General features: G+C 36.1%; 1 protein-coding gene across 1 annotated transcript in view; it reads right to left on the bottom strand.

Annotated features, from left to right (window-relative positions):
• RYR3 (ryanodine receptor 3) overlaps positions 1-27,139 on the bottom strand; it is a gene marked incomplete at both ends in the record, with an annotated part of 301,173 nt that overhangs the window by 209,706 nt on the left and 64,328 nt on the right. Inside the window, 1 exon segment of the mRNA XM_081324758.1 lies at positions 21,510-21,617. Within this exon segment, the coding sequence (XP_081180884.1) occupies positions 21,510-21,617 (108 nt within the window).

Raw genomic sequence — 27,139 nt, 5'->3', positions numbered from 1 at the left:
GTAATAATACCCAATAAAAACAACTGCGGAGAAAACTTTATCCTTTTCTTAAATATCTTTTGCATATTCCACCAAATTTTAATCCAAAAAGCTTTAACCTTTTTACAAGTCCACCATATATGAAAATATGTTGCATCCTCACAACCACACCTCCAACATTTGGGCTGGCAGTTCGGATACATACTTGCTAATTTTTTAGGATCTAAATGCCACCTATAAAACATTTTATAAAAATTCTCTCTTAAGTTTTGGGCCTGTGTAAATTTTACATTGCTAACCCAAATCTTTTCCCAAGTGTCCATTGTTATAACTTCTTGAAAGTTCTGGGCCCACTTTATCATACAATCTTTAACAAGTTCCATTTCTGAATCAATTTCTATCAATGCATTATATATCCTTTTTATATGTGCTTGACCTTGATCTCTAATTTGTTTTACCAAATTTTCATCAATCAGTGAGAAACCAACTTTCTGATTCTCTTTCCATCTTGCCTGTAATTGCCCATACTGAAACCAAGTTTGTAAAATCTTTTCTTCTTTTAAGATATTATATGGCTTTAATTGCCATACATTCCTTTCTAAACTTAAGATTTCCTTATATGTAGTCTTATCATGTTTAAATCCCACATTTATATTTTCTATTGCATATTTAGGTATTGCCCAAATTGGTATCTTGTAATTTAACTTATGTCTATACTTTTTCCAAACTCGCAACAGAGCATACCTTAAAATATGTATCTTAAACACATTATCCACCTTCTTATCATACAGTAAATATGCATGCCAACCAAATAACAAATCATGACCCTCAAGATTTAATAATCTCCCTTGTGTTAAGTTAAACCAGTCATTTATCGATGACAGAGCAGCAGCCTCATAATATAATTTAAAATTAGGCATTTTAAGACCGCCTCTTTCACGCGTATCTTGCATTATCTTAAATTTAACTCGTGGCTTTTTCCCTGCCCAAATAAATTTATTAATTCCTTTTTGCCATTCCTCCAAATTTAAATCCTTTTTAAGTATAGGTATCATTTGAAATAAAAATAAAAATTTTGGCAAAACATTCATTTTCACTGCTGCAATTCTTCCCAATAAAGATAATTGTAATTTTTCCCAACTATCTAATTCTTTTTGTATTTTTCTCCATAACATTTCATAATTATTTTTATATAGCTTCACATTTGAGGCTGACAAATATATCCCCAAATATTTAATCTTTTTAACTACTTCAAATCCCGTTAGCTCTTCTAAAACAGCCTTTTGTAATACAGTCATATTCTTAGACAATATTTTAGTTTTTTGTATGTTTATCTTAAATCCAGAAACTTTCCCATATTGCATTATTATCTCCATCAATTCTACAACTGAATAATCCGGCTGAGTTACTGTAATAACCAGGTCGTCCACAAACGCCCTCAGTCTATAATCCTGATCTCTTATTTGAATTCCCCTGATTTTGTTCGAATCTCGTATTTTAATCAGTAATATTTCCAATGTTAAAACAAATAATAAAGGTGACAGCGGACACCCCTGTCTTGTACCCTTTTCAATATTACATGGTTCTGTCAAACTGTTATTTACTATTATACGGGCTGTTTGCTTTTGATATATTGCCCTAATAGGTTGTAAAAAATTTTCCCCAAATTCCATTTTCTCTAATACTTTCATCAAAAATTGCCAATCCAATTGATCAAAGGCTTTTTCAGCATCCAAAAAGATCAGCGCTGCGGGGATCTGATTATTTCTTTCTAAAAATTCCAATAGATCTACAATATGTCTCACGTTATTCTTCATTTGTCTACCACTTATAAATCCAGTTTGATCACTATGAATCACTTGTTGTATAACCTTCATTAATCTGTTAGCTAAGATTTTTGCAAATATCTTATAATCAGTATTTAAAAGCGATATTGGTCTGTAGTTTTTAGCTTGGGTGGCATCCTGGTCTTCCTTCAGGAACAACGAAATAAAAGCAGTTTTCCACGATGGAGGCACCCCTCCTCCCAATTGAATTGTCTTAAACAATTCCCTTAAAGGTTCCACCATTTCTAACTGTAAATTTTTATAGTAAACAGCAGTCAGACCGTCAGTTCCCGGCGCTTTACCCACTTTTAATTGTTTAATTGCTAAAAAAATTCCCTCATCAGTTATCAATTGGTTCATCCCTTCCTTTTGTTCTTGCGTAAGTACAGGAATATTGGCTTTTATCAAATATTCATCTATATCTACATCTCTAATCTTATCTCTAACATACAACTTAGAATAAAAATCAACAAAAGTCTTTTTAATAAGATTCTGCTGATACACTACTTTACCCTTATGTTCTATTCTATCTATATTACAAGCTCTTTGCTTCTTCCTTAACAAGTAAGCTAACCATCTACCCGGTTTATTAGCATTACAAAAAGTGTTATGTTTAGCATACCGTAAGTTAGTTGCCACTTGATCTGCCATTAAGGTATCAAACTGACCCCTTAATAAAGTAATTACCTCTTTGATCTTCCCATCAGATGGATTCAAAATTAAAGCCTTTTCTTTTTCCTTAATTTCATCCTCTAATTCTTTCCTCTTAAATTCCAGTTTACGTCTATGTTTATTATTCAAATATATTAATACACCTCTCATATAAGCTTTACTTGCATCCCAAACCATCTCAATAGAAGTACCTTTATGCATATTAATTTTAAAAAAATCTTTCATCTGTTTTTTACACTCTTCCACATTTTCCTGGCATCTAAACAAATTTTCATTTAAGCGCCAAGACCGTCTATCTCCATTATCTTTTTCTATCTCTAACCATACTGGACTATGATCAGATATAGTTCTTGGACAAATCTTGATCTTCTTAATCCTAGGAAAAAAATCATTAGTAATTAATACAAAGTCGATCCTGGAGAAAGATTGATGCCTATCGGAGAAAAAAGTAAAGTCTTTTTCTTGCAGATTCCTTTATCTCCAAACATCTCTCAATTCCAAGTCATCCTTTATCTCAAAAAAAGATTTAGGCAGTCTGGCATGACTTGGAGTGCTTTTAAAAAGACCTCCCTTGTCCATTTGTACATCCAAAACGCCATTCCAATCTCCCATAAAAATACAAGATTTATAATCCCACTGAATAATCTTGCTGTGTAATAAATTGTAAAAGTCTCCTTGCTGTTGATTTGGTGCATATAATCCAACCAAAAGCGTTTTCTTGCCTTCTATTAATAATTCAATTATAACATATCTTCCTTGTTTATCTGCTTCAATTAAACTCGCTGTAAAAGTATTCTTGACATAAATAACCACTCCATTTTCTTATCAGGCGCAGAAGCAATAAACTGTGTGCCCAACCTAGAGTTTACCAAATATTTTTGATCAGCCACTCGAATATGTGTTTCCTGCAAACAAATAACATCGTTTTTAAATTGCTATAGATTGTGAAATACTTTCTTTCTCTTATGTGGTGAATTCAAACCATTAACATTCCAGGTTAGAAGCTTTGTCGCCATCTTTTGCGACCTGAAGCTTTTGGAGCACCTCTTCCAAAATCACCTGCACTCTCTTTGGCCTCGCTCCTCCCACTGCTTCACTGTAAGTAAGTTTTTGCGATTCCATCGTAGCTCTCTGCTGATCTTGCTCTTGTCTCATTCATCTGGCTGCAGCGCGTGTCATTCTTTGGTCTCTGACCTCCTCCGTTGATACTGAAATCTGATCCACTCCAGCAACTTTCTGGAATTCTCCATCTTTCAACTGCGTAGCTCCTTCAGCACCTTGCAAACTCTCACTTTGTGGTTGATGCTGTCCTTCCCCATTCTTCCTTTTAGATTCCAGAAGTGGTATGGGGCCTGCTTTTAAAATATTGGCATAGAAATCACGTGCCTGTAAAACTGTGAGAAGATGATATCTCGTGCCCGCATACATCACCACCATACCTACTGGGATCTCCCATCTGAACTGGATGTCCCGTCTTCTTAATTCTTCTGCCAAAAAAGCAAATTCTTTCCTTCTTCTTAAAATTCTTGGAGGGATCTCTTTTAAAATTAAAACTTCTTGCTCTGCAATTGCAAATTTGCTGTTATAAAAGGCTTGAATAACCTCATTTCTAATTGCTCTCTTTGTAAAATAAACCACCACGTCTCTAGGTAGTTTCCTTTGTCTTGCAATCCAGGAATTGACATGAAATATTTTATCTATATCCGCCATAATATCTTCTGCTGAGCGCCCCAAAACCCCTTCAAGGGCTTCTGAAACCACTTTTTTCAAATTTTCCTTAGGATCCTCTTTCAAACCTCTAATTCTCACAGCAAATTCCATCTCGTGGTACTGCACCAATGTTACGTCAACATCAATATTATCCATCACAGTTTCAGCATCCATCATTTTGGCATCTAATCTCACATTATTTTGGCTAAGTTCTTTCACTTTCATCCAAACGTTCGATACAAACAGCCATGCCTTGAAATGCTAATAAGATGTCTGCCCTCACTTCTATATTCTTCTCCTCAATGAGCTGAGTTAATTGCTGAGACTGCTTTTTCAAAGCCTCTTGCAAAACATCCTGCAAATCTTTTATTGTCAAAGCTGGTGTGGGTGCAGGTACCGAGGGGGGGCATTAAAGCCTGTAAGGAAGATTGCTGAACTGGTGAAGCCCCCGCGCTTCTAGGAACTTTAGATGATTTGGCAGCCATTTTTGCCCACTCAATTCTGTTGCGCACTTTCACTTTTAGAAGTCGCCACAAAATCTACTGAGTTAAAGTTCATATACTTGCTCTGACAGAATTCTCCTGCATCGCTCTGCCTGCATCCAGGTAATCCAAGGTTCACTCTTGCTGGCAGGGATGGTTGCTGCGTCCTGCTCTGCTCCAAAGCCCTGGAGCAGAGGCGTCCCGAAGTCCGGAGCAAACTCAGGCTGCGGGGGGGGCGGCTCAATCCTTCAACCACCAGTGTTTGAACTCTGGCGGTCAGGGAGAGCTCTACCCCTGCCTGGGCGCTCACCCCCTCCTCTTCTCCCGAGGAGCGGGCTTCCGAGCCTCCAAAACAGCTGATTGTCACTGTTTTTGGCAGTTCTACGGAAACAACGGGGCTGACAGCCGAAATGGCTGTCGGCAACGGAGCCTTGCCACCCGGAAGTCTATATTTTTATTCTTTTACAATGAACATTTCTTTGAACAGGAAATGGAGAAAGTAATGTAAATGAATTATAACATCACATTTCCAATATGAAGTGAAATGTCTCTCAATCATTGCCTCTGGTAAAAGTACTAAATGCAAGTTTAGAATTACTTGCATGAAAAGGGAAAAGCCCAAAACCCATAATATGAATAATTGCTTAATTATTTTAAGGACATGAGAGTGGTTATCATTGAAATGTTTTCAATCTTATTTTGTTTCTTCTTATAATTTTGGAATGCAATCATGATATTGCATGAATGATGGGACTGACAATTGTTGCATGTATGGTCTATGAAGATTCTCAACCATCCAGGTCATGATTGTCCCAAAGGTGCTTGTCTTGGGTTTTCTTTTCTTGAAAACATTTCACTTTTCATCTAAGAAGCTTCTTCAGTTCTGACTGAATGGTGGGGAATGGATTTGTTGCCTTTTGAAAAAGCACCATTGGGATGTTGCATGTATTCATTTTAAAATATACAGGCCTTGAGGAAGGAAGGGACATCATATGGGATCCACCTTGTATGCACTAATTATATATCTCTCCAAACTACATCTTACATTGATTACATTAACTGTTCCTTTGTATTCTGCCTGTGACTCAGACTGAATTACCCAAAATGGTTGAGAGACAAAGCCTGCAATTGCTAGGCAACTAACACAGCTTTCCCCAATTGTCCACTCCAGAAATTACAAATGATTATCTGATCAGGCCTGAAATGGAAAAGGCAGAAGAGGTACTTAGCATTCAAAAACAAAGTGATAGTCAGGGCAATTTTGCCTTAACAGGAAATAGAGAACAGTAGCTCTATAAATTATTTTTACATAACATTTTCAGCAATCCTAAGTACTAAGTACTCCAGAAGATAGTAGAGGACAGGAAGGCCTGGAGGAACATTGTCCATAGGGTTGCAATGGGTTGGACACGACTTTGCAACTAACAACAACAACAAGTACTAAATGGAGATGCATGTTCCTTCCATGGCACTTGAGCAAACTCAGGTTAGGCCAAGATAGAATTATGCATTTCAGCAACCATGGAGCTGCTGAAAATGTTAAAGATGTGATAAAACATTATTGAGCCGACAGCATTCTTTTAAGTGCCACTGCCAATTAACTGGAGCAAAGGCACTGATTTTTTTTTATAAGGCAGTGATAACTCATTATGGTTTGACTATCACTGTATGTTATGTGGAGCTGATGGATAATGAGAAAGAGATTTGCTTTAAAAGAAATAACAAATAGGAAACACAATAAAGACAACCAATAAATACAGTAATGTCTTATGAAACAGAGTAAAGAAGCTGGATCTATATTTTATAGCACCTAGTTCTGTCACCCCTTGCAGTAAAACAGATAGGAAATAAGATGAGCTAATTCTTCCTTATTGTAAAGCTACATTAACAGAAGCTTGAAAGTCTGATGGTACATACTCCCCACCACATTTTTAACTATGCAATCCATTAGGGCAGACCTGTCAAATTCACGACGTCATGTGATGTCGCGCAATGTATCAGGACGGTTTTGCCATTGCCGGCAATGGGGTGGGCGTGGCTTCCACGTGACACGTCTGGCCCACAGGCTGGCAGTTTGACACCCCTGAATTAGGGTGTTTCCTTCCTAACTTTCCTTCTCTGATTGTTAAGCCACTGGGGGCTCCTGGCTCTCTTGTCTGATTGGTTCCTAGGCAGCATATCTTTCCCCTTGTTCCACACATTTCATTACAAGTTTTGACACTCAGTAGATGCAAAAGCTATCTCTATGTAGAGTTTTTTTAAAAAAACATTTATATCATGAGGAATTAAAAATGTTAATTCTAACCTCCCTCCAAGGTGCTAAACTATTTTAATACTTTGCACAATACTGAATTATTTTATATAGTGATCAGATTGCTGATCCCAAATGACACAGTTTCAATTGTAATGATTAATTCTTGAAGACAATTTTTTTTCCCTGCAAATTGGGTCAACCAACCCACTGAGGTCCTAATGACTTCTGCAAATGCACGGATACCATTGTTGCCAGAAGTTGCTAACCAACTGATGTGACAGTATGTCTGCATTTGCTAATGATAGTAAGTTACAATGAAGGCACAGATGACCATTAAGTAAAATGGTGAATTGGACACATCCGTGAAAGCAAATTATAGAGGGATGTGAATCCCTTTCCTATTTATAGCCCCTTCTTGAAGAAACTAGCTCTGATTCTTGCTTTAAATTAATTTTCTGTGCCACATAAGAATAAGGCTTTTTTTTTTAAGAAAAAGAACACTAAACCTGAGCTTAGTAACAATTTCTCAAAAATGGCTAAAATCACATCTATAAGAATAGCACAAAAGGATTAGTTAGCTCTATAGAAGGTCAAGCATTATGATGGCAGCTACTTCTGTAAAAAGCAGGTGTGTAATTTCTCTTACAGTCCAAACCAAAATGATTTTGCCAGGGAGTGATTAAAGACAAAATGGAGGGATAAGGACCACAGCAGACCAGAGTGGCTACTAGAAGATGGGCAAATCCTAATTCCTGACAGTATACAGAAGCAACTGGTCAGTGAAGCATGCCAACCAATGTCCAAACTCAACAAAAAGGATGAGAGGGGGAGACCACACATCCAAACTAGAATATCTAAGAGTGACTATAAACTGCTTCAACTATGGACTAGAGATTTGATGGGAGCATCATCATGAAAACATGTCAGAAAAGAAGTAAACATACTGTGGTTAGGGGCAAATGATAAAGAACCTGTACACAAAATCTTCTTTGGAAAATACTCTTACAAAATTTAGCAATTCTTTACTCTAATACAGGGGTCTTCAAACTTGCCCCTTTTATGACTTGTGGACTTCAACTCCCAGAATTCCTCAGCCAGGCATGCTGGTTGAGGAATTTTGGGAGTTGAAGTCCACAAGTCATAAAAGGGGCAAGTTTGAAGATACCTGCTCTAATACATTGCTTGGTACAGAGAAAGACATTTTCCCATTTTCTCTGTAGTCAGAGCACCTGATTATCATTTTACTTTGTTCCTTCCAGCAGCAGTCCATCTTTCCTCATGCAGAACAAATTCTGAAGCATGTCATATAGAAAAGCACATATTTAACTCTCAAGCTACAAGTTACAATTTAATGACAGAACCATATTCTTCAAAAGAAAGAACAGGTCATAGGCAAAAACTGTTTTAAAAAGTTCACATTTTGCTATCACAGTCTTTCGATTTTCTTTAATCTCTAGTCTTTTGTTACAAAAGAAAATAGTTTGCCACAAACACTATAATCTAGTAGAATAGCCTGCTTTGTGGGGTCAAGAGAATTCCACCAGTGGAGGTTTTCAAGCAAAGGTTGGACAGCCATTTCTCTAGGTTGATATGAATGTACTAAGGCTAGAAGACCTCCAAACCTTCAACCTTATGATTCTCAATTTTTCCTCTGTAAATTTTGAAGAGAAGCACAGCATGATCCCTAATACTGATAGTAGAGAAACAATTTATCTTCACCTCTGGACAGAATAAGATGCAAAAGAGGAAAGCAGAAGTATGCAGATAAGAGAATTCAGTCAATGAGAATTAATGTCACTTCCTCTAATAATGGATACAAGTAATTGATACTAGTGGGAGAAAAAACATTGCTAAGCTTGGAAGAATTGCATGATTGACACGGTTGTGGTAGTGATGAACAAGATGGTCCTTATAATGGGAACATAAGGAACAGAACATGTTTATGCTCGATAACTATGAAATGCTGAATCAGTAGAAAAATAAAAATGGAAAATTGGGAGCCCTGTCTGACCTCTTTAGAGATGGGCATGGCTAGTTGGTAAGAATTCTAAACAAAAGCATTCCTAATGACAGAACCTACTGCAATATTTAACTGCAATCTTCATTTGTATCACCACAGAAGAAAATGCATTTTTCCAGAAAACTAATGGCAGATTTTCAAGCCGTTCTTTTGAAATTTTAGCTACCCTTTTTAATGCATATTTAAAGAGGAATAAATCCCATGGAACTAAGTAGGCCTTACTTTTTCATAAACATGCTTAGGAGTAGAGGATTAATCCCATTTTTTTAAAATCCCATTTATATCCCACCCTTCTCCGAAGACTCAGGGCGGCTTACAATTTAAAGCACAAATCAATGTGCTTAGCAATAGCCTTCATTCTATGTATATGCCTGCTTATTAGGGCTTTCGCCCCCCCCCAAGCGGCATTATTACAAAGTCAGCTTAATTGCCCCCAACAATCTGGGTCCTCATTTTACCTACCTCGGAAGGATGGAAGGCTGAGTCAACCTTGAGCCTGGTGGGATGCGAACCTGCACTAATTGCAGGCAGCTGGTGTTACTTAAGGAGGCATTAGCCCACTGCTCCACCAAGGCTCTTAGCTAAAAACTATTAGCTAAAAACTATTTCAGTGATCTTATAGGTCTAATAAGTGTAGCTTGAAATAAGAGTTAACTTAAAAAGAAAAATTCAACATTCTACAGTGAACATTCTATTAGTTGTAAAAGTTTTATAATGTGAAAAACTATAAGACTACAGTAAGAAAAACATGAGAAAAAATCGGCATTAAGAAAATTGACACACTGGAAGTATTTAGGATGAGAATAAATGGAACGAATTTCATGCAGTGGTTGAAGATTATATGAAAGCAAATGATTAACATACCCATTCAAAGACATCTCTAGGCTAGCAAAAGTGAAAACAAAATGACAAATGAAAATTTAGTCTAAGTCATATCGTTGTATTAGTAAGATTCAGCAAAGTGGATGTGCTTCAAGTACCCTTGCTTAAACAATTGAGATATCCCTTCTCTGTTTCTGCAGCTCCTGCCCTCTGGAATAATTTCCCCCTCCTTCTCCAGAGATCCATGCCTATCTTGATGACGTTTCATAACAAGGCATGGAAAATCCAAAGACTTGGTTGGATGGCAAGATGGATAGCATATAAATTTACCGTATTTTCCGGCGTATAAGACGACTGGGCATATAAGACGACCCCCTACATTTCCTGTTAAATTATAGGGTTTGGGCTATACTCGCCGTATAAGACTACCCCTCTTCCAACGCACTCCAAATAAAAATTAAAAAACATCAGATTTGATTTTAATATGGTAATTTTAATTCAAATGCTTATGACATGCAGGTACTTAGTAGGAAAACTGTCACTTATAAACATAAGGCTGTTTGTCATCAAACATGTAAACATAAAACAGTGCAAGTGGATTAAAAATAATAATAATAATAATAATAATAATAATAATAATAATAATAATAATAATAAGAAGAAGAAGAAGAAGAAGAAGAAGAAGAAGAAGAAGAAGAAGAAGAAGAAGAAGAAGAAGAAGAAGAAGAAGAAGAAGTTGGAAGGGACCTTGGAGGTCATCTAGTCCAACCCCCTGCTAAGGCAGGAAACCCTATACCATTTCAGACAAATGGCTGTCCAGTCTCTTCTTAAAAACTTCCAGTGTTGGAACATTCACCACTTCTGGAGGCAGGTTGTTCCACTGGTTAATTGTTCTAACTGTCAGGAAGTTTCTCCTTAGTTCTAGGTTGCTTCTCTCCTTGACTAGTTTCCATCCATTGCTTCTTGTCCTGCTTTCAGGTGCTTTGGAGAATAGCTTGACTGCCTCTTCTTTGTGGCAGCCCCTGACATATTGGATCACTGCTATCGTGTCACCCCTCACCCTTCTCTTCGTTAAACTACACATACCCAATTCCAGCAACCCTTTTCCTATTTTCCTAATTCACTTTTTCACTTTTCCTAATTCACTTTTCCCTGCGCAGAGCCTTAAGTAACCCCAGCTGCCTGCAATTAGTGCAGGTTCACATCCCATCAGGCTCAAGGTTGAGTCATCCTTCCATCATTCCGAGGTAGGTAAAATGAGGACTCAGATTGTTGGGAGCAATAAGCTGACTTTGTAATAATGCTGCTTGTGTGGGGGGGTGAAAGCTCTAATAGGCAGGCATATACATAGAATGAAGGCTTTTGCTAAGCACATTGAATTGTGCTTAAATTGTAAGCCGCCCTGAGTCTTCGGAGAAGGGTGGGATATAAATGGGATTTTAAAAAAAGACCAAATGGGAGATCCGCTCCAGGTTTTCCAGCCAGCCTGCCCAGTTCCTGAGTCAAATGTGTCCTTAGAGCTAAGCTGCTGTTCTAGCTATGCATTCCCCACCTGCCTTTCAAATTGCTCTTGCATTCCCAACCTGCCTACAGCTGCTCTTCAACTTTAGAAGGAAAAAAGCCCAGACCCCAGCCTGTAAAAAATCACAGACTGCAGCTTCTACTCCAATTGGTCCCGCTTTCCCTGCGCAGACTAAATGGAAGATCCGCTCCAGGTTTTCCAGCCAGCCCTTTCCCTAAAGTTTCAGCACCCTGGTATAAGACGACCCCTGACTTTTGAGAAGATTTTCATGGGTTAAAAAGTAGTCTTATACGCCGGAATCTACGGTAATAAATTTTTAAAAATTAACAATCTGGCCATTTTCCAAGCCTTGGGACAGGGTGGTAAGTGAGACTCTGCAAGATGGTTTGTGATATGATTTTGTTTTATTGTTATTTGATCCTTCTGGATGCTTATCATCTATTTCTATTTTATTTTTCTACCTTTTTAATTATGTAAAGTGCCCAGTTGGGCATTCTTTAAATCAATATAAATAAAAACATTTTTGAAAGTATTTAGGAAAGTATCACCATAAGCAATAGTGAAATACAAACTTCTACTCAATTTTCTGGAAGTAAGTCAGTTGAACTGAATGTTTTGTTAATTTTGAACTGAAATAAAGCTTTGATGATAGACACCATCCATAAAATAATTTTCCAACAGAACCCATTCCTTTAGCAAAATAGATAAATCATGAAAAGGAGCTCTGTAAAGTGTAAATAAATGTGCAAAATCAGATTTTGTCTAAGATAGTAAATGTGAATTCTCTTTGTGTGGTCATGTTTCTAGAAATAAACTAGCATATAGCAAGCTAAACATAAAATTGAGCTGCAGAGAAATTCTTGCCAAAGTACTGCAGTAACTTTATATAATCACATTTGGAGATCAAATAAAATGGTCAGCATATAAGTTAGCTGGTTGTGCTTTCATCAAGAACATCCACTGGGATAATTAATTTAGCTGGCATGCTTCTTGTTTCATTCCAGTACACAGAGAGTTCTTTGGTGTGTTTTTCCCCCCTACAATGCAAAAGCAAGCATTAAATAGTTTTGGTGAATCTCAAAACTCTTATTTGACAATTGATGTTACAAGTCCAGCTTGCTAATGAGGACTTAATATTTACTGCAGTAAGTGAGATATTCATATGCATGCTTATTCCTCCTTCGAGCATTGGATCAAGTTCAAAGCTTTTTAGGCAAAGCAACAATTGCATGGTTTGCTACGCACAACAGCTTTTCACTTTCACGCCAAAGAGATGATTAGTTGCCAGCTTTCACCACATGATTTATCATCCCAGTTCAGGAGCTGGCAGTTTCTGTTGGAGGTGGATTGTCCCAATCTTCTCAACATAAAAACCATTTTATTGATTTTAAGAGTATTTATTCCTTCTTTCTACACATCGTGGAATCAATCAATATGTAATAACCTAACACTTGTAAAAACAATTTCAAAGTGCTGATTGCAATATACCGGTAGGTTCTAACAGCAAGAGATACAATGCTCAGATCACACTTCCCCTTATTCTACTTATTGAAAATAAAAAATAGTACAGTGTATTTATCCTTTCACTATTAAAAAGATATCTGAAAACTAAAATAAATGAGAGGCTCTCTCTGTTTCTACAAGTTAGAAAAATAATCTCACTAATTGCTGGAAATTATATTCAGGGGCAGTCCTCTATGTTCTATCCTCAGAATAAGTTCTATTAAATTCAGCAGAGCTTATATCAAAGTAGATTCATATGGGATAAAACTGTAAAGTCTTTCCCCAACTTTAGTTCCTACTTTTCACAGATCTAGCCTATAATTAGAAATTAAATTTAATTTATAATCCTTTTTGCACCCCTGATTATTTGAATATCTGCAGTTGTTGTCCTCTCAATAGCTGCATGGGTGTTAAATATACTATAATAAGTATTGCAGTTCCTCCTCTCACTATATAATTACAATTGGAAAGGGACCATCCATTAATCCTTTGTCTAATACTTGCCTATTAAAAATCACATGAGTTTTTCCCTAGACTCTTGGAGACAACCAACTTTTCATCCATTCTAAATTCAATTTTATATGAGATTTTATGAGAGATTAATCTGAGATGTTTCACTATTTCCAGATATATTCTGATGTCAAAACACTTTTAATTCATTCTTTATCTCTTTTCGGAGCTTGAGCTTGAAGAGAACGATCAGGCAATCATTGCTTGGTCCTTCTGGCCAATAACTAAGCCCAGAGCACTGCCAGTCAATCAGTGTTTGCTTCTTATCCTTTCAAAGTGGACAGCTGTGTTGTCCTCTCCCTCCCTTTTCATTCATCCCACTCCTAAAAAAAATTTCCCCTTACAAATTAGAAAACAAATTACTAGCATTTTCTCTTTTAACCATGTGTTTGTGTGCATGTGTCCATTCAGTGTTTATTCCTGTTTCACAAGATCCCAGCAACAATATGAGAAGGCAGGTTGTTAAAACAAATAACCTCCCATGCATTATAAATTTTCAGAATTTTCCTGTTTGCCATAAAACCTCTTTCTCAACTCCTAGTGCTGGCATGCAAACTTCTGCACTTGACTTCCTTTTCCTAAATATTGTGAGTATGCAGCTGCTGTTTCAGAAACAGAATTTACTAGCTAAAAACAGCAAAGCCCCATTCAGAAGTACGAAAGCACTGACCCAGGGAAAATGCCCACAACTGCAAGCCCTCTGTTACATGTTCTATTGAAGAGTGAGAAAGGAAAGTTGTATTTATTTAAACATGATTCATTTCACAAGGTGATGGGATACATGTAAGCAGTCTTATTTGTATATACTGTAATGTATATAATGTATATAAACTTTTTTACCTGGGATTAATTTTCCGAAAAGGAAATTAGAAGTTGGCTTAATTGAAAATACAGCTACCTTAAAATTCTGTTTAAAGAAAAAGGGTTAGGGATAGGGATAAAAAACAGAATTTTTTTAAATAAAAAGCTCAGGAAAGTATGAACATTCCCATCAGAGTTTTTTTGCTGGTTTTTTTTTGCTTTTTTTGGCAATCATGTAGTAAGTGTGCAATAATTTATCATTTATTCATAAAGAATAATTCTGACAACATTTATATTTGTGTTCTCTATTTTTTTTCGCTTTTCAGAACTCTCATGTTTCAATGCATGCTTTGTCCATCACAACTCCCCTTTTCTCTAACACTGATTTTGACAGGTGCCTTTTAGGTGCCTTATAACAACAAAACTTTTGTGATATGTCATTGCAGGAGAAGATCGTATTATACCTTCTTTCCGTGTTTCTCCAATAATTAACTTCCTAAGGCTGTGTTTATAGAAACATGCGTTGACATTTATTTCGCAATTAAGTATGTAAATACAAATATGGAAATACTAAATAATTTTGCAGAGGAAAAAAGAAAAGAACACCTTTCATTGATAATAATAACTATCTTATAAAATAGAATATTTATACCTCAGTGTTGAACTATGGGGTTCTTTTTTTAATAATATTTTTATTAATTTTCTAATTTTACATTTAAGTATTTAAAAAGCAATGTGGTGGCTGGGTTAATCAATAGTTCAGTAACAGAAAAATCTTTAGTACAAATCTCAAACAACAACCTCAAATATTTCTTCTTTTTCCTTTAATATCTATATCTCATATTTAAGCTAATACAGTTCTTACTATATCAACTAAATAAAAATATCATTATTACATTTATCAATAAATTTTTACCTTATTCTTATCTTAATTACTTTTACATTCAATCTTTACATTCAATCAATGTCCTGTTATTGGTTTTTCCTAATTTTTAGTTTCCCATCAATATTCAAATTTAACATTTCATATTTATAATTTCCGGGTTTTAGGTAACCAAAGTTTCCTTTATCTCAATTCATAACAAAATCTAATATTCAAAATACACATCTTATCTATTTGGGTATAATCTTGTTCTATTTCTTAAAAAATATCTATTTCCCCCCATCTTACATCATCTAATTAATAATATAATTTCCCCTTTAATAAATCAAAGCCCATTATATATATTGTCTGAGTTAATCAATAAATCAAACATATTTATACTATTTTTTTCTCTTGGGTCCAATTTTTAAGTATTAAACAAATAGCATCCTTTTTTCAACTAATTTCCAAATGTTTTAAATTTAATCACCAAAATTTTCCTTATCTCAACTTGTCCCTTTGACCCTCTAATTAGTAATATGAAATCCCCTCTGATAAATCAAAACCCCAATTTTCTTCAGCCTTATTCTGGCTTTCTTTCTTTGCCAACTAGCCTTCCATGTCAGTGCTCTTAAATCATCAAATAGATCTCCCTCTATCATTATATGTATTGTTTGGAATAAGAGAGACCATTTAGTTGCCATTTTTTTGGAAGGGCTAGCCCATTTGTATTCCTTAAATCATCTCCCTATTATTCCAAATCCCCATAATTGTCCTGGTATGTTTATCTTCCATTCAGTCTGTTCTTCTTCTTGCTACTCAAATTTCTTCTGATTTACATAGAAAGTCTTTTCCATTTTCAGTGTTGTCCCTTTTCTGGATATTCCATTGACTGTATTTGTTGGTCAACTGAGTGCTCTGTCTTAGTATTTGACTGTTCCACTTCTTCTGTTACCTTCTGCATTGTTGGTTCTTTACTTGTAGTTGGAATTTGGGTTTGCATATCTGAGCTGACATCTTGTTCTTTTCTGTAACATCTTATTTCATCACAAGCTGAAAGGATGGTTTCATGTATTGCTTTCAACATGGAAAGAATCTTTTCCTGGTCTTCATCCATCTTCTCTTAATTGTACATTAAGTTGAGGACTTTGAAATCAGATGATGAAAATAATTTTATAGCTGGGTAAGAGACCACTGTTTCACATATTTGTAGGTAGTCTTTATAATAAAAGTCATTTATCAAGTAAGATTTTATAATCCAAGGTATTTCATCATCTCAAATAATGACCAATATTCCTCAGATAAAAAAGGAGGAAGGCAATTCCCCATATATAGCTCTAAAAATCAATAAAGTTTTACATTCATAGTTCAAGGAGGCCACCCATGCCACCCAGAAGTTCTCTTTACAGCTGAACTTCTCACAGGTGGTATTTATCAAAGTTAAAAGAATCTTGTCTGTAGTCTGGGCTTCAAGCCAAATCTCCTTTAGGCAATAACAAGTTGTAATACCAAGCTTCACCACAAGATGCTGCTTAACGTTTTTTAAGTCCAAAATTTTTATAGTCGTTTTTCCAATTTTATTCCTTTTATAGATAAAAACAAAAGTCTTCAGTGCAAATAAGAAAACTTTTGGTCCCCAAGTTTCAGAAACATAAATCCAATTAGATTATAGTTATTCTTTTAGTGCTTTAATTCCCCCGGGTAATCAGTTGCTGCTATTCTTAGAGGGTGGGATAGAAATTCCCTTCCCTCTCTCCTCATAGAGGTAAAGATACTTTGAGCAGCTTTTACAGGAAGAAAAATACTTAGGATCTTAGAGAGAAGAGTGCATCTCACCCAGTTTCATCCGCATTGCTTTAGAAGTGCCTGGTGGTAAATTTGACTTCAGCTGTCTGCAGCCTAGTGACAAACCATATTGCTATGGCCAGTCCTCCACCGGTTTGGAGGGCTGCCCCAGATCAAGCAGAAGGGCTGCTTCCCTCCCACAATCAAGCGGGGGTCTCCTTCTTGCAACTTTCGACCCTTTCCAGGGTCCCCCAGCGGAACAAAAGAAGACAGAGCTCACCTTCCAGCATCCACAACAGCCGCGATGGCAAACTGGAAGTCCCGAACTATGGGATTCTTGTTGCTCTCTGAGCTAGAAGCTATTACCAAGTTTGGTAATGAAAAGTATGCAAGAAATCTGCAGAGAGAGTCAGAGAGCACTGAAGATCCCATAGACTAGCTCTTCAAACACAGAGTTTAGAGAGTTTGGCTATTTAGACAGGAATGAGGAGTCTTATTTAAGTTTCAATGTATTCTGACCCTCAGATTCCAGTTTTGATCAAGATTTCTTTGCTGTGTAAATACACAAAATATTTTTTCACAGGTAATAAATTGATTTTAAAAAATGAATAAAACAGACATCAGATTATAGAAAGTTAAGTGTGGCTGTGGAGCAATATATCAACTGCAAGAGTTGTCCCATTGAGTTTTCAGTAAAGTTTTATTTTAACACGATGTTTTAGAGGCAAGGCTTGCTTCAGAAAAACAGAATTAGACAGTAAGCATGAGAGGCAGATTGAAACGAGACTTAGGAGACTTGGAGGGGAAATAAAATTAGGGAAAGGAAACCAGAAGAAAGAGAAATAGAGGGAGTAAAATGAGAGTAGGCACTGAGGGAAGGTAGAGAAACCAGAGAGGATGCTGGAGGATGAGTAATGAAAGTAGCTGGCTGGGTGGCTAGCAAAAGTTGTGCAGCATGGAAAATGTTTGAAACTATATGGAACAGTAGCAGGAGAAACAAGACTTGGAAGAGGTTTTAACCTATTCAGGGTTCAAATGATAGATTGGAAGTAAACAGCTATGAAATGTTTTTTTTTTATTAAAAAGTTTTAACATACATTTTATCTTTAACAATCCCCCCTCCCCCTCCCACACCCATCCCTCCCTACCCCTCCCCCCCTCCCCCCCCCCGACTTCCCAGAGCTAAGTACAGGGTATAAAAACAAAAAAACAAAACACTCATAAACATCCAAATGCTAACAACCATAAACTCTAAAATCTATCACTCTCTAGCTCATATAGGATAACTACAAACACTATTACTATTAACTATAAAAAAAGAAAAAAGAAAAGAAAGGAAGACTTATTCAAATGCTACATGAAACTTTTTAGTCCCATATTTGTTCTGGATATACTCAATCCATTTTCTCCACTCCATAATGTAACGTTCTTGCGAGTGATCTTTCAAATAAGCCGAAATCTTTGCCATCTCTGCCAGGTCAGAAACCTTTAAAGTCCATTCTTCTATAGTCGGCAGTTCCTCCTTCTTCCAATATTGACCTATTAAGAGTCTTGCTGCCGTAGTTAAATTCAACATCAACTTAGTGTCCACAACCGCAGCATCTGTAATTATACCTAACAAAAAAAATTGCGGGCAAAACTTTATCCTTTGCTTGAAAATCTTCTGCATGTTCCACCAAATTTTTATCCAAAAGGCCTTAACCTTTTTACAAGTCCACCATATGTGAAAATATGTTGCATCTTCATCGCCACACCTCCAGCACTTGGGCTGATAATTCGGATACATACTTGCAAGCTTTTTAGGATCTAGATGCCATCTATAAAACATTTTATAAAAGTTCTCTCTTAAGTTTTGAGCTTGTGTAAATTTTACGTTCCTCACCCAGATCTTTTCCCACGTGTCCATTGTAATAACTTCTTGAATGTTTTGGGCCCATTTTATCATACAATCTTTAACAAGTTCTGTTTCTGAGTCAATTTCTATCAATGCAAGATATATCCGTTTGATATGTGCTGGACCCTGCTTTCTAATTTGCTTTATCAGATTTTCATCAGTCATTGTAAAACCAGTTTTCTGATCTTCTTTCCACCTGGCCCGTAGCTGAATATATTGGAACCAAGTTTGAACAATCTTCTCATCTCGCAAGAGACTGTACGGTTTCAGACCCCGAACATTTCTTTCCAAACTTAAAATCTCCTTATACGTAGTCACATCATGTTTGAAACCAACATTTATATTTTCTATTGCGTGTTTTGGGATTGCCCACAATGGTATCTTACAACCTAACTTATGTCTGTACTTCTTCCAAACTCTCAACAATGCTTGTCTTAAAATATGCGCTTTAAACACATTATCTACCTTTTTATCATACAACAAATATGCATGCCTGCCAAACAACAAGTCGTGGCCCTCAAGATTTAATAATCTCTCTTGTGTCAAATTAATCCAATCACTTATTCCTGCTAACGCAGCAGCTTCATAATATAATTTAAGATTGGGCATTTTAAGACCACCTCTTTCACGAGTATCCTGCATAATCTTAAGTTTAACTCGTGGCTTTTTCCCTGCCCAAACAAATTTATTGATACCTCGCTGCCATTCCTCCAGATTAGAATCTTTCTTAAGAACCGGTATCATTTGAAATAAGAATAAAAATTTAGGCAGGACATTCATTTTCACTGCTGCGATTCGCCCCAACAAAGACAATTGCAATTTTTCCCAGCTCTCCATTTCTTTTTGGATTTTTCCCCACAATCTTTCATAGTTATTTTTATATAACTTTGTATTAGAGGGTGACAAAAACACCCCCAAATATTTGACCCTTTTAACAATCTCAAATCCAGTTAGTCCTTCTAAAAGAGCCTTTTGCGATACTGTCATATTTTTGGCCAGAATTTTAGTTTTTTGTGCATTAACTTTAAATCCAGAAACCTTCCCATATTGCATTATTATCTCCATCAGGTCCACAACAGAATTCTCTGGCTGGGTCACTGTAACAACCAGATCATCTGCGAACGCTCTCAATCTATAATCCTGATCTCTAATTTGTATCCCCTTAATTCTTTCCGAACTCCGTATTTTTACCAATAATATCTCCAATGTTAACACAAATAACAAAGGCGATAACGGACACCCTTGCCTTGTGCCCTTCTCAATATTACAAGCTTCAGTCAAACTATTGTTAACTATTATTCGGGCAGTTTGTTTTTGATATAATGCCCTAATTGGTTGCAAAAATTTATCCCCAAAATTCATTTTATCTAAAACTTTCATCAAAAATTGCCAATTCAATTGATCAAAAGCTTTTTCCGGAAACAGCTATGAAATGTTTACTCGTACAGTAAGCTAAACAAAGACCAGGAACAGGATCAACTAGTGATCAAACATATTTTCTTTTTTTCCACATCACCCCTTCTACCTCAAAGTGGGTAAATTCTGAAGTCTCAACAAGACTGAACAATGTTATCATGATTCACGGGTTGACAATCTCAGCGGGAAATGCATTGGTTTTTCTTTATTTTGATTCTATAATTACTCTAAAAGTAGCCAGAGCAGCTTAGTCATAGTTCTGTTTTTGTTGAGTTGTTTTGAATTGGTGCTGAATTTCTCAGGAAGAGATTAAAAATTGGCTTTTCTTTCAAACCATTCACCCTGGATGGAAGCTTATACCGTTCATTTCTCTAAGATCAGAATTACTAGTCTTTCTGCACATAGACATCTTATTCTGCTTTTACACTGTCTAATTTCACGCTCAAGGAGTTCTTGCATGGATAATCGGATTGAGATTGGAAGATATTTCTATCTGAAACTCACAATCATTGAAAGGTACCAATCATTTAAGCAATTATATGAAATCTCTAGTGAAATGTTTAGCACCCATATCATTACCTTCATATATGAAATAAGCCTCTAGCTCCCATTAAGTTCATGTATTTTAGAGAACCAGTTTGGTCTAGTGATTAAGGCACCAAACTAGAAAGCAGGAGATCATGAGTTCAAGTCCCACCTTAGACATGCAAGCCATCTGGGTGACTTTGGGCCAGTCACTCTCTCAGCCCAACCCAGCTCACCTGTTGCTATTGTCATTGTGGGGAAAATAGGAAGAGGAAAGTGTGTTGGATGCATTTGCCGCCTTGAGTTATTTGTAAAAATAAAAAGGTGGGATACAAATCAATAAATGTATTGGTTTGAGATTGAGTATCTCTTCAAATACTTGGTTGCAGTTTATGCGATTATATTTTAAAGCAGGGTGGGGAATGACACAAAATATAATTCAAAACCTCTTCTTATTCGAGTGCAAAGTATTACAAAAATAAATTTACCAACTTATTCTGCTTCAATGACTTTGACAGAAAAGTAATGCTACTCTGCAAATGACTTACATTCAAAGTTACTAGACCTCTAAACATCTTGGGTTGTCAAAGGATAGCTATAACTCCAAGAATATGCTTCACCTTGCAATAGCCATTTGCATTCTGGTAATGCCTGAGATCTGAAGAAATGAGTATAACTTTTATTGCACTGTATGTTTTGTAACTGCCTAGCAAATTAAATGCACTTGTACTGAAATTTAAGCCAAGTTGAAATTTAGAAAACTTGGGAGATGGGAAGATTTCTAAACAAAGGGAGATATTGAAAAGATTATAAAACTTGTTAATAGTCTTTATTCTGAAAGGCTTCTGGGTCCATGGAGGAAAGTAAAAAACCGATTTTTCTAAGACTGAAATCTCACATTGCCAAAGGAAAACAATTGTACTTACCCCTTCCCTGGAATTGTCTCTTGTATGGGCAAGCATTTCCTGGAGGGCTCTGACAGATAAAGACTGCTCCAGGACAAAATTACAGATGCAAAGATCAGGAGGGACATACTGGAAAAAATAAAATAGCAACAAAGATCACAGCTTTCTTTGTTTTTGCTGCAGAAGGTTTACTCACTGACAAGATCAGTGTGAGGCTGTTAAATCAGATCATTTAAATCAGTAGATAGATTAATCCATTATACATCAGTGATGCACATTCATTTTGTGCACCATAAAATAAATAATGAACCAACCTTACAAATCCAAGCTGCCTTGACACACACACTGCATATATACTGGGCTATGTATGTTTTTATTCCCAATCCATACTAAGAGCACTGTATTCTATGCTTCAAAGGCCTGACAAAACCACTGCATATAAAATAAAGGTAGACAATGGGTGTATAAATCAATTGCAAAAGAAAAAAAATCCATTATACTTTTTTTTCTTCATTTTCAGGTTAAGACCCATTCCGAACAATGTAAAAATAGCAGTAAGAAGCATTTCAAATATAATTAGATTATGCAAAAGACCAGTAATAAAAGTAGATGTGATAGGGGAGAGTGGTCCCTCAAATATCCTAAGCCGCATGCCATGTAGGATTTTAGAGGTGATTACCACAACTCGAACTGAACCTGGAAGCAAACTGGGAGACAAATGCAGCTCTGGAGCAGAGGTGTAACTGGTTTTGATCTAAATAGAGACATAACCAGTGGTGGGATTCAAATATGTGAACAACCAGTTCTCTGTGTGGCTGCCACATCCGGAAGTCCATTCTGGGCCTGGGGAACAAAAAATTAGCTACCGGTTCTGCCAAAGTGGTGCAAACTGGCTGAATCCCACCACTGGACATCACTGCATAACTGCCATCATATTTTCCACAGCTGAAGCTTGTGAATGTTCTTCAAATGCAACCCCATGCAGAGCTCATTACAAAAATCCATATGGGACTGACCAAGGCAGGAGTGACCTGAACATAGGGCTTCCTGATGTAGGAATGGCTACAGCTTCCACCCAATGCAAAGTTGTGCAAAGGCCCTCCTAGGCATGACTGCCACCTGGTCTTCAAGTAGAAGTCATGAATCCAGAATAACCTCCAGGGTAAAGCATCTCACACTGATGGTTTTCCCATAGATTTAGATAAGATATTTTTTCCACTCCCAGACTCTTGGAATTATATAACAATGCCTTTTTGAATAACATGTTTTCCTCCTTTTAATGAACATTTTATAATTGTGATTTTTCTGGAAAGATTTCCCTATGCAAATCATCACCCAATTTCTTTCTTAAATACAGATGCTAAAATGTAGACAGCAACTCTGGCATAAAGACCTGAAACTATGATATCTTTGACAATTCGTCTTATTCAATTTCAATGTATAAAAATGTGTCACAAGTACCGTAAATTATTAGAATGTTAACTGGATTTTAACTACTCTATCAGATAAATTAGATTTAATAGTGTTTATCTCACTGGGGATGAAGATGCATTGACATGGTGCAGGCTGAATTTCTAGAGCATGTCTTGCATAAGATATGATTCTTCTTTTCTTTAATTGGATTAAAATGTGTATTTTAATCTATCTCCCAGGGTTACTATAAATGGAATTATTTCTTCACACATCCAGATGCTTGTGGAACTCATCAAGAACTCTACTATCTTATTAATTCAATTTTGGTGTCACTGATCTGTTTTAATAAGCAATTGAAGGGCATTTTGGACTTCAAAATGGCTGCAATGGAACATAAAATAGATAATCTAAGCTGAAATTTTATGTGTTATTGACAACTATCAGTGTTGCTTGCCAAATTTTTAGATATAGTTGTGAGAAGTTTTATATAAAAATATATTTTATTCTTTATGCTGTTTTCATCTTCCCTTAAAACATTAACAGAATCCACAATGGTCTGCAAATCTGCATCTCCACTAGATAATTGACAGTCAAGCTGAAACTAAATTAATCAAGTAAAAATAGCAAATGGGGGAGGGGCCTTTTACTCAAACTTCCTCAAACCCCCAAATAGGTTACTTAGACCTAATCCACATATCAAGGATAAGGTTTGTAAACACAGAGCTAATTAAATTAGGTCTCCCAGCAGAACTGCCTGTTCACAAGAATAAGCATACCTACAGACAGACACAGACACAGACACAGACACAAACGCCTCAAGTGTCACCTTAGAATCAGCACGTAGACACCTCTACAGCAGGACAAGCTCCTCTATAAACATCTGTTGCTGTACCTGATTTCTCTGCAGCTGCCACTAAAGGCAAACTGTTTGCTTTTAGGAATAAATGTTTCTTTTTTCCTGACAGCTGTATGGATCTCTTTTTCATTTATTCTTGTGCAACCCTGCTTTGAGTTGGAACCCCAAATTATTCTTCTGACATAGTAACAAAATTAATAGAGTTCCTATATGCTCTAAGATTTTTGAAGAAATATGAAAGATTGGAGGTTTTTCTCTGTTGTTTGAATTCTTCTAAAGACTCATCCCAAGACATTTTTCTCTACTTTGTCTGTCTGTCTATGGAGGCAATTTTTTCAAACTATTTCACATTGTTGATATGATATCAGATTTATATTCAGGTGGCACTGACATATATGACTTGAGGTTGATCTAGGATTCTCCCATTTTGATTTAATATTCTTACATGTTATTATGGCACAGGGAAGAGAAATAAGGTCCAGATATCATAATGTGATCTTGAATAAAAGAACAGAATGTATCATGCATTGTTAAAAACATTAGTTTATTCATTCATGAAGATTATATATTATTTTAACCCAGATGGACAGTTTCCACTTGAGCCCATCCAGAGAAGAAGCTGCCGCTACTCTGCATAATTGTTTTTAGTACCAGGAAATGTATTTTAATATTCTGTTGAAGTTTAAGTCTCTAACTTAAATCGTATACTATGAAACCAGGAAAATTAGGCTACATATTACCTTTAGTCTTGTTTAGAACTAAGACTCTAGTTCACTGATCATCCTCATTATCTTCCCTAAATATATTCTGTTTGTTCATGAAATGCAGTGCCCAGAAGTGAATACAATATTCAAGCTAGAGTCTAGTCAAAACAAAATAAAACAACACTATTATTCTCCTGATTTGTTCATGAACTAAAGGAGCCTTGGTGGAGCAGTGGGCTAATGCCTCCTTAAGTAACACCAGCTGCCTGCAATTAGTGCAGGTTCGCATCCCACCAGGCTCAAGGTTGACTCAGCCTTCCATCCTTCCGAGGTAGGTAAAATGAGGACCCAGATTGTTGGGGGCAATTAAGCTGACTTTGTAATAATGCCGCTTGGGGTGTGTGTGAAAGCCCTAATAAGCAGGCATATACATAGGATGAAGGCTACTGCTAAGCTTGTAAGCCGCCCTGAGTCTTCGGAGAAGGGCGGGATATAAATGGAATTAAAATAAATAAAATAAATAAATAAAACTAGAAAAAAGACAGAAAGGAAACCAGGAGTGCCAGTTAAAATTCAGAATGTGACCGATGTAGTCTGTCTATTTTTTGTTTGCTTATTAAATTTATTTGCCACCCATCTTATATTGAAACATTAAAATATTGAATTCCTTAAAGATAAATATTTCTAAAACAATAAAAATGGGATTATTTCTTAATTTTTATTTATTTCTGTTATGTTTGGTAGCAACAAAAATCCTAAAAATTAATGTTCAGCATTAAACTTATGAAAAATATTGCAGAAGGAACCTTAAAGTTCATATTTTAGGAAAAACATCAATATTTGGAAAGACAAATAATAAAGAAGTAACCAATCAGGAAAATTAGTTTTCCACACACAAAATAATTTGATAATAAAATAATACTGGAAGTTACAGAAAAGTTAATCTATCCATCTGGGTCTCAGTTATCCATCCAATGCAAATCTGCCTTCCTTTATCAGGTATCAGGCACCATAACTCTGGGGAATAATAGGAACAAATTTTCTTGTGCATGATTTAATTTTTTTTAACAGGGATTAATATTAACATCCTGTTTTGTAAAGCTGTTCTGTACAATGTATGAATCATATGACAATCAGATAAATTAAAGCACTTTAATAAGCCTGGGTAATGAGATGGGAGTGGATATTATTAATTAGCCATGATTACATGTTATTGTGAAATAACTTCCAAGTAATTTGGGCCACTATGGTCTTTCATTTCCCAGCTAAATTTATAGCATCATGTTCTTTGTTTTAACTTAATTGTGGTTTTTGGGGGACAAAATAATTAGTGGGAAAACCCAGAAAACAACAGGTAAGCATAAAATTTATTTTGACCTTGTTATATGGTCTACTGTTAATATCATTTTCTACTTCAATTAGTCACTGAACACATATCTAGTTTTTAGGAATATCCTGGGAATATCTATCACTACTAAAATACACTGTTGTAAATAATACAAGTGACTATACAATGAATAAACAGGTTTAAGCAGTCACAATGTTTCAGTTTAATTTTTCAGATTGTTGAAGGAAAAGCCAGGAATAAACAACATGGCAACTGCATTAGAAAGAAGGTTGCAGTTTACTGAAGAGGAGAGCCAGACAGAAAGATGGCTCTGGAAGGAAAGAGAGAGAGCACATGTAGGGAGTGGGTTTTTATACCCTCTGGAGCCTTTTGTTTGGAGTTGTTCCTGTGGCATGAACTTTGACCTGAGTCTGAGTGTGCCCTTTGGCATCTGTGGGTTAATCCTATTATGTCATGTCTTAGAGTTTGGGTGGGGTATGTAGGTGTCTTTTTCTTCCTAAGCTTCTAGATGGGGGCCTCCAACCTTCCTATATCTGCATTTCTACAGAGCTGGTTTCTGCTTGGGGGAGGGAGACTTGGGGCTAGTAAGAAAACTGGGCATGCCTTTCTGCCTCTTTAATATTTCCTTCTCGGGTGAGGTGGGGGCTGACTTCCCACAAGATGAAAGTGAAACAGAAACTTAGAACAAGTAATCTGGCCTAATTAATTTCAAGGCTATAATCCTCTGTGTGAGAACCACTAGTCTTTGCTTAATGATCACAAATGGGACTAGCAATTCTGTCACTAAGCAACATGTTGTTAAGCAAGAAAACCTGTAAGCACAACTTGAGATTTTACTGCCAGCTTCCACATTGTTTTGCTATTTCTGCAAATTTTGACATTTTCACAATCCATTTCTCTACTGTGGAAATTTCATTATTCTTCGACTAGTGAGAAAATAAACCTACTGTGAGTTTTTTCTAATTCATTGTCCATAAGTCCCAATAAAAAGAATTCTGGTTTCTTTGCAGTATTAACCTTTAAGATGCTTTAAATCATTGTATGAATTTGTAGCCAACAATTTCTTAGTTATCTCACAAGTCCATGATGCATTGTAAATACTTTTCACAACTTTAACTCTGGTTTGAAATATCTTTGTAAATTGTTGATATTTTCTCTGATGCCATGATATCAATGATGCATGATTTTGAAAAATATTCTCTAAATTTTGACACAAGATAAATTTAATAGCAATTACCTACATTCTCTCCTAAGTGTTTATATGTACAGTATGTTATAGCCAAAGTTAATAGCCCATTTTCTCCTGTAGTCTTTAACCTGCTCTTCTGTT

Source organism: Vipera berus (assembly GCF_964194415.1).
Source record: "Vipera berus genome assembly, chromosome: 1".
NCBI classification, from domain to species: domain Eukaryota; kingdom Metazoa; phylum Chordata; class Lepidosauria; order Squamata; family Viperidae; genus Vipera; species Vipera berus.
The sequence above is the reverse complement of the archived record's forward strand: the minus strand, read 5'-3'. Positions and strand labels throughout refer to the sequence as shown.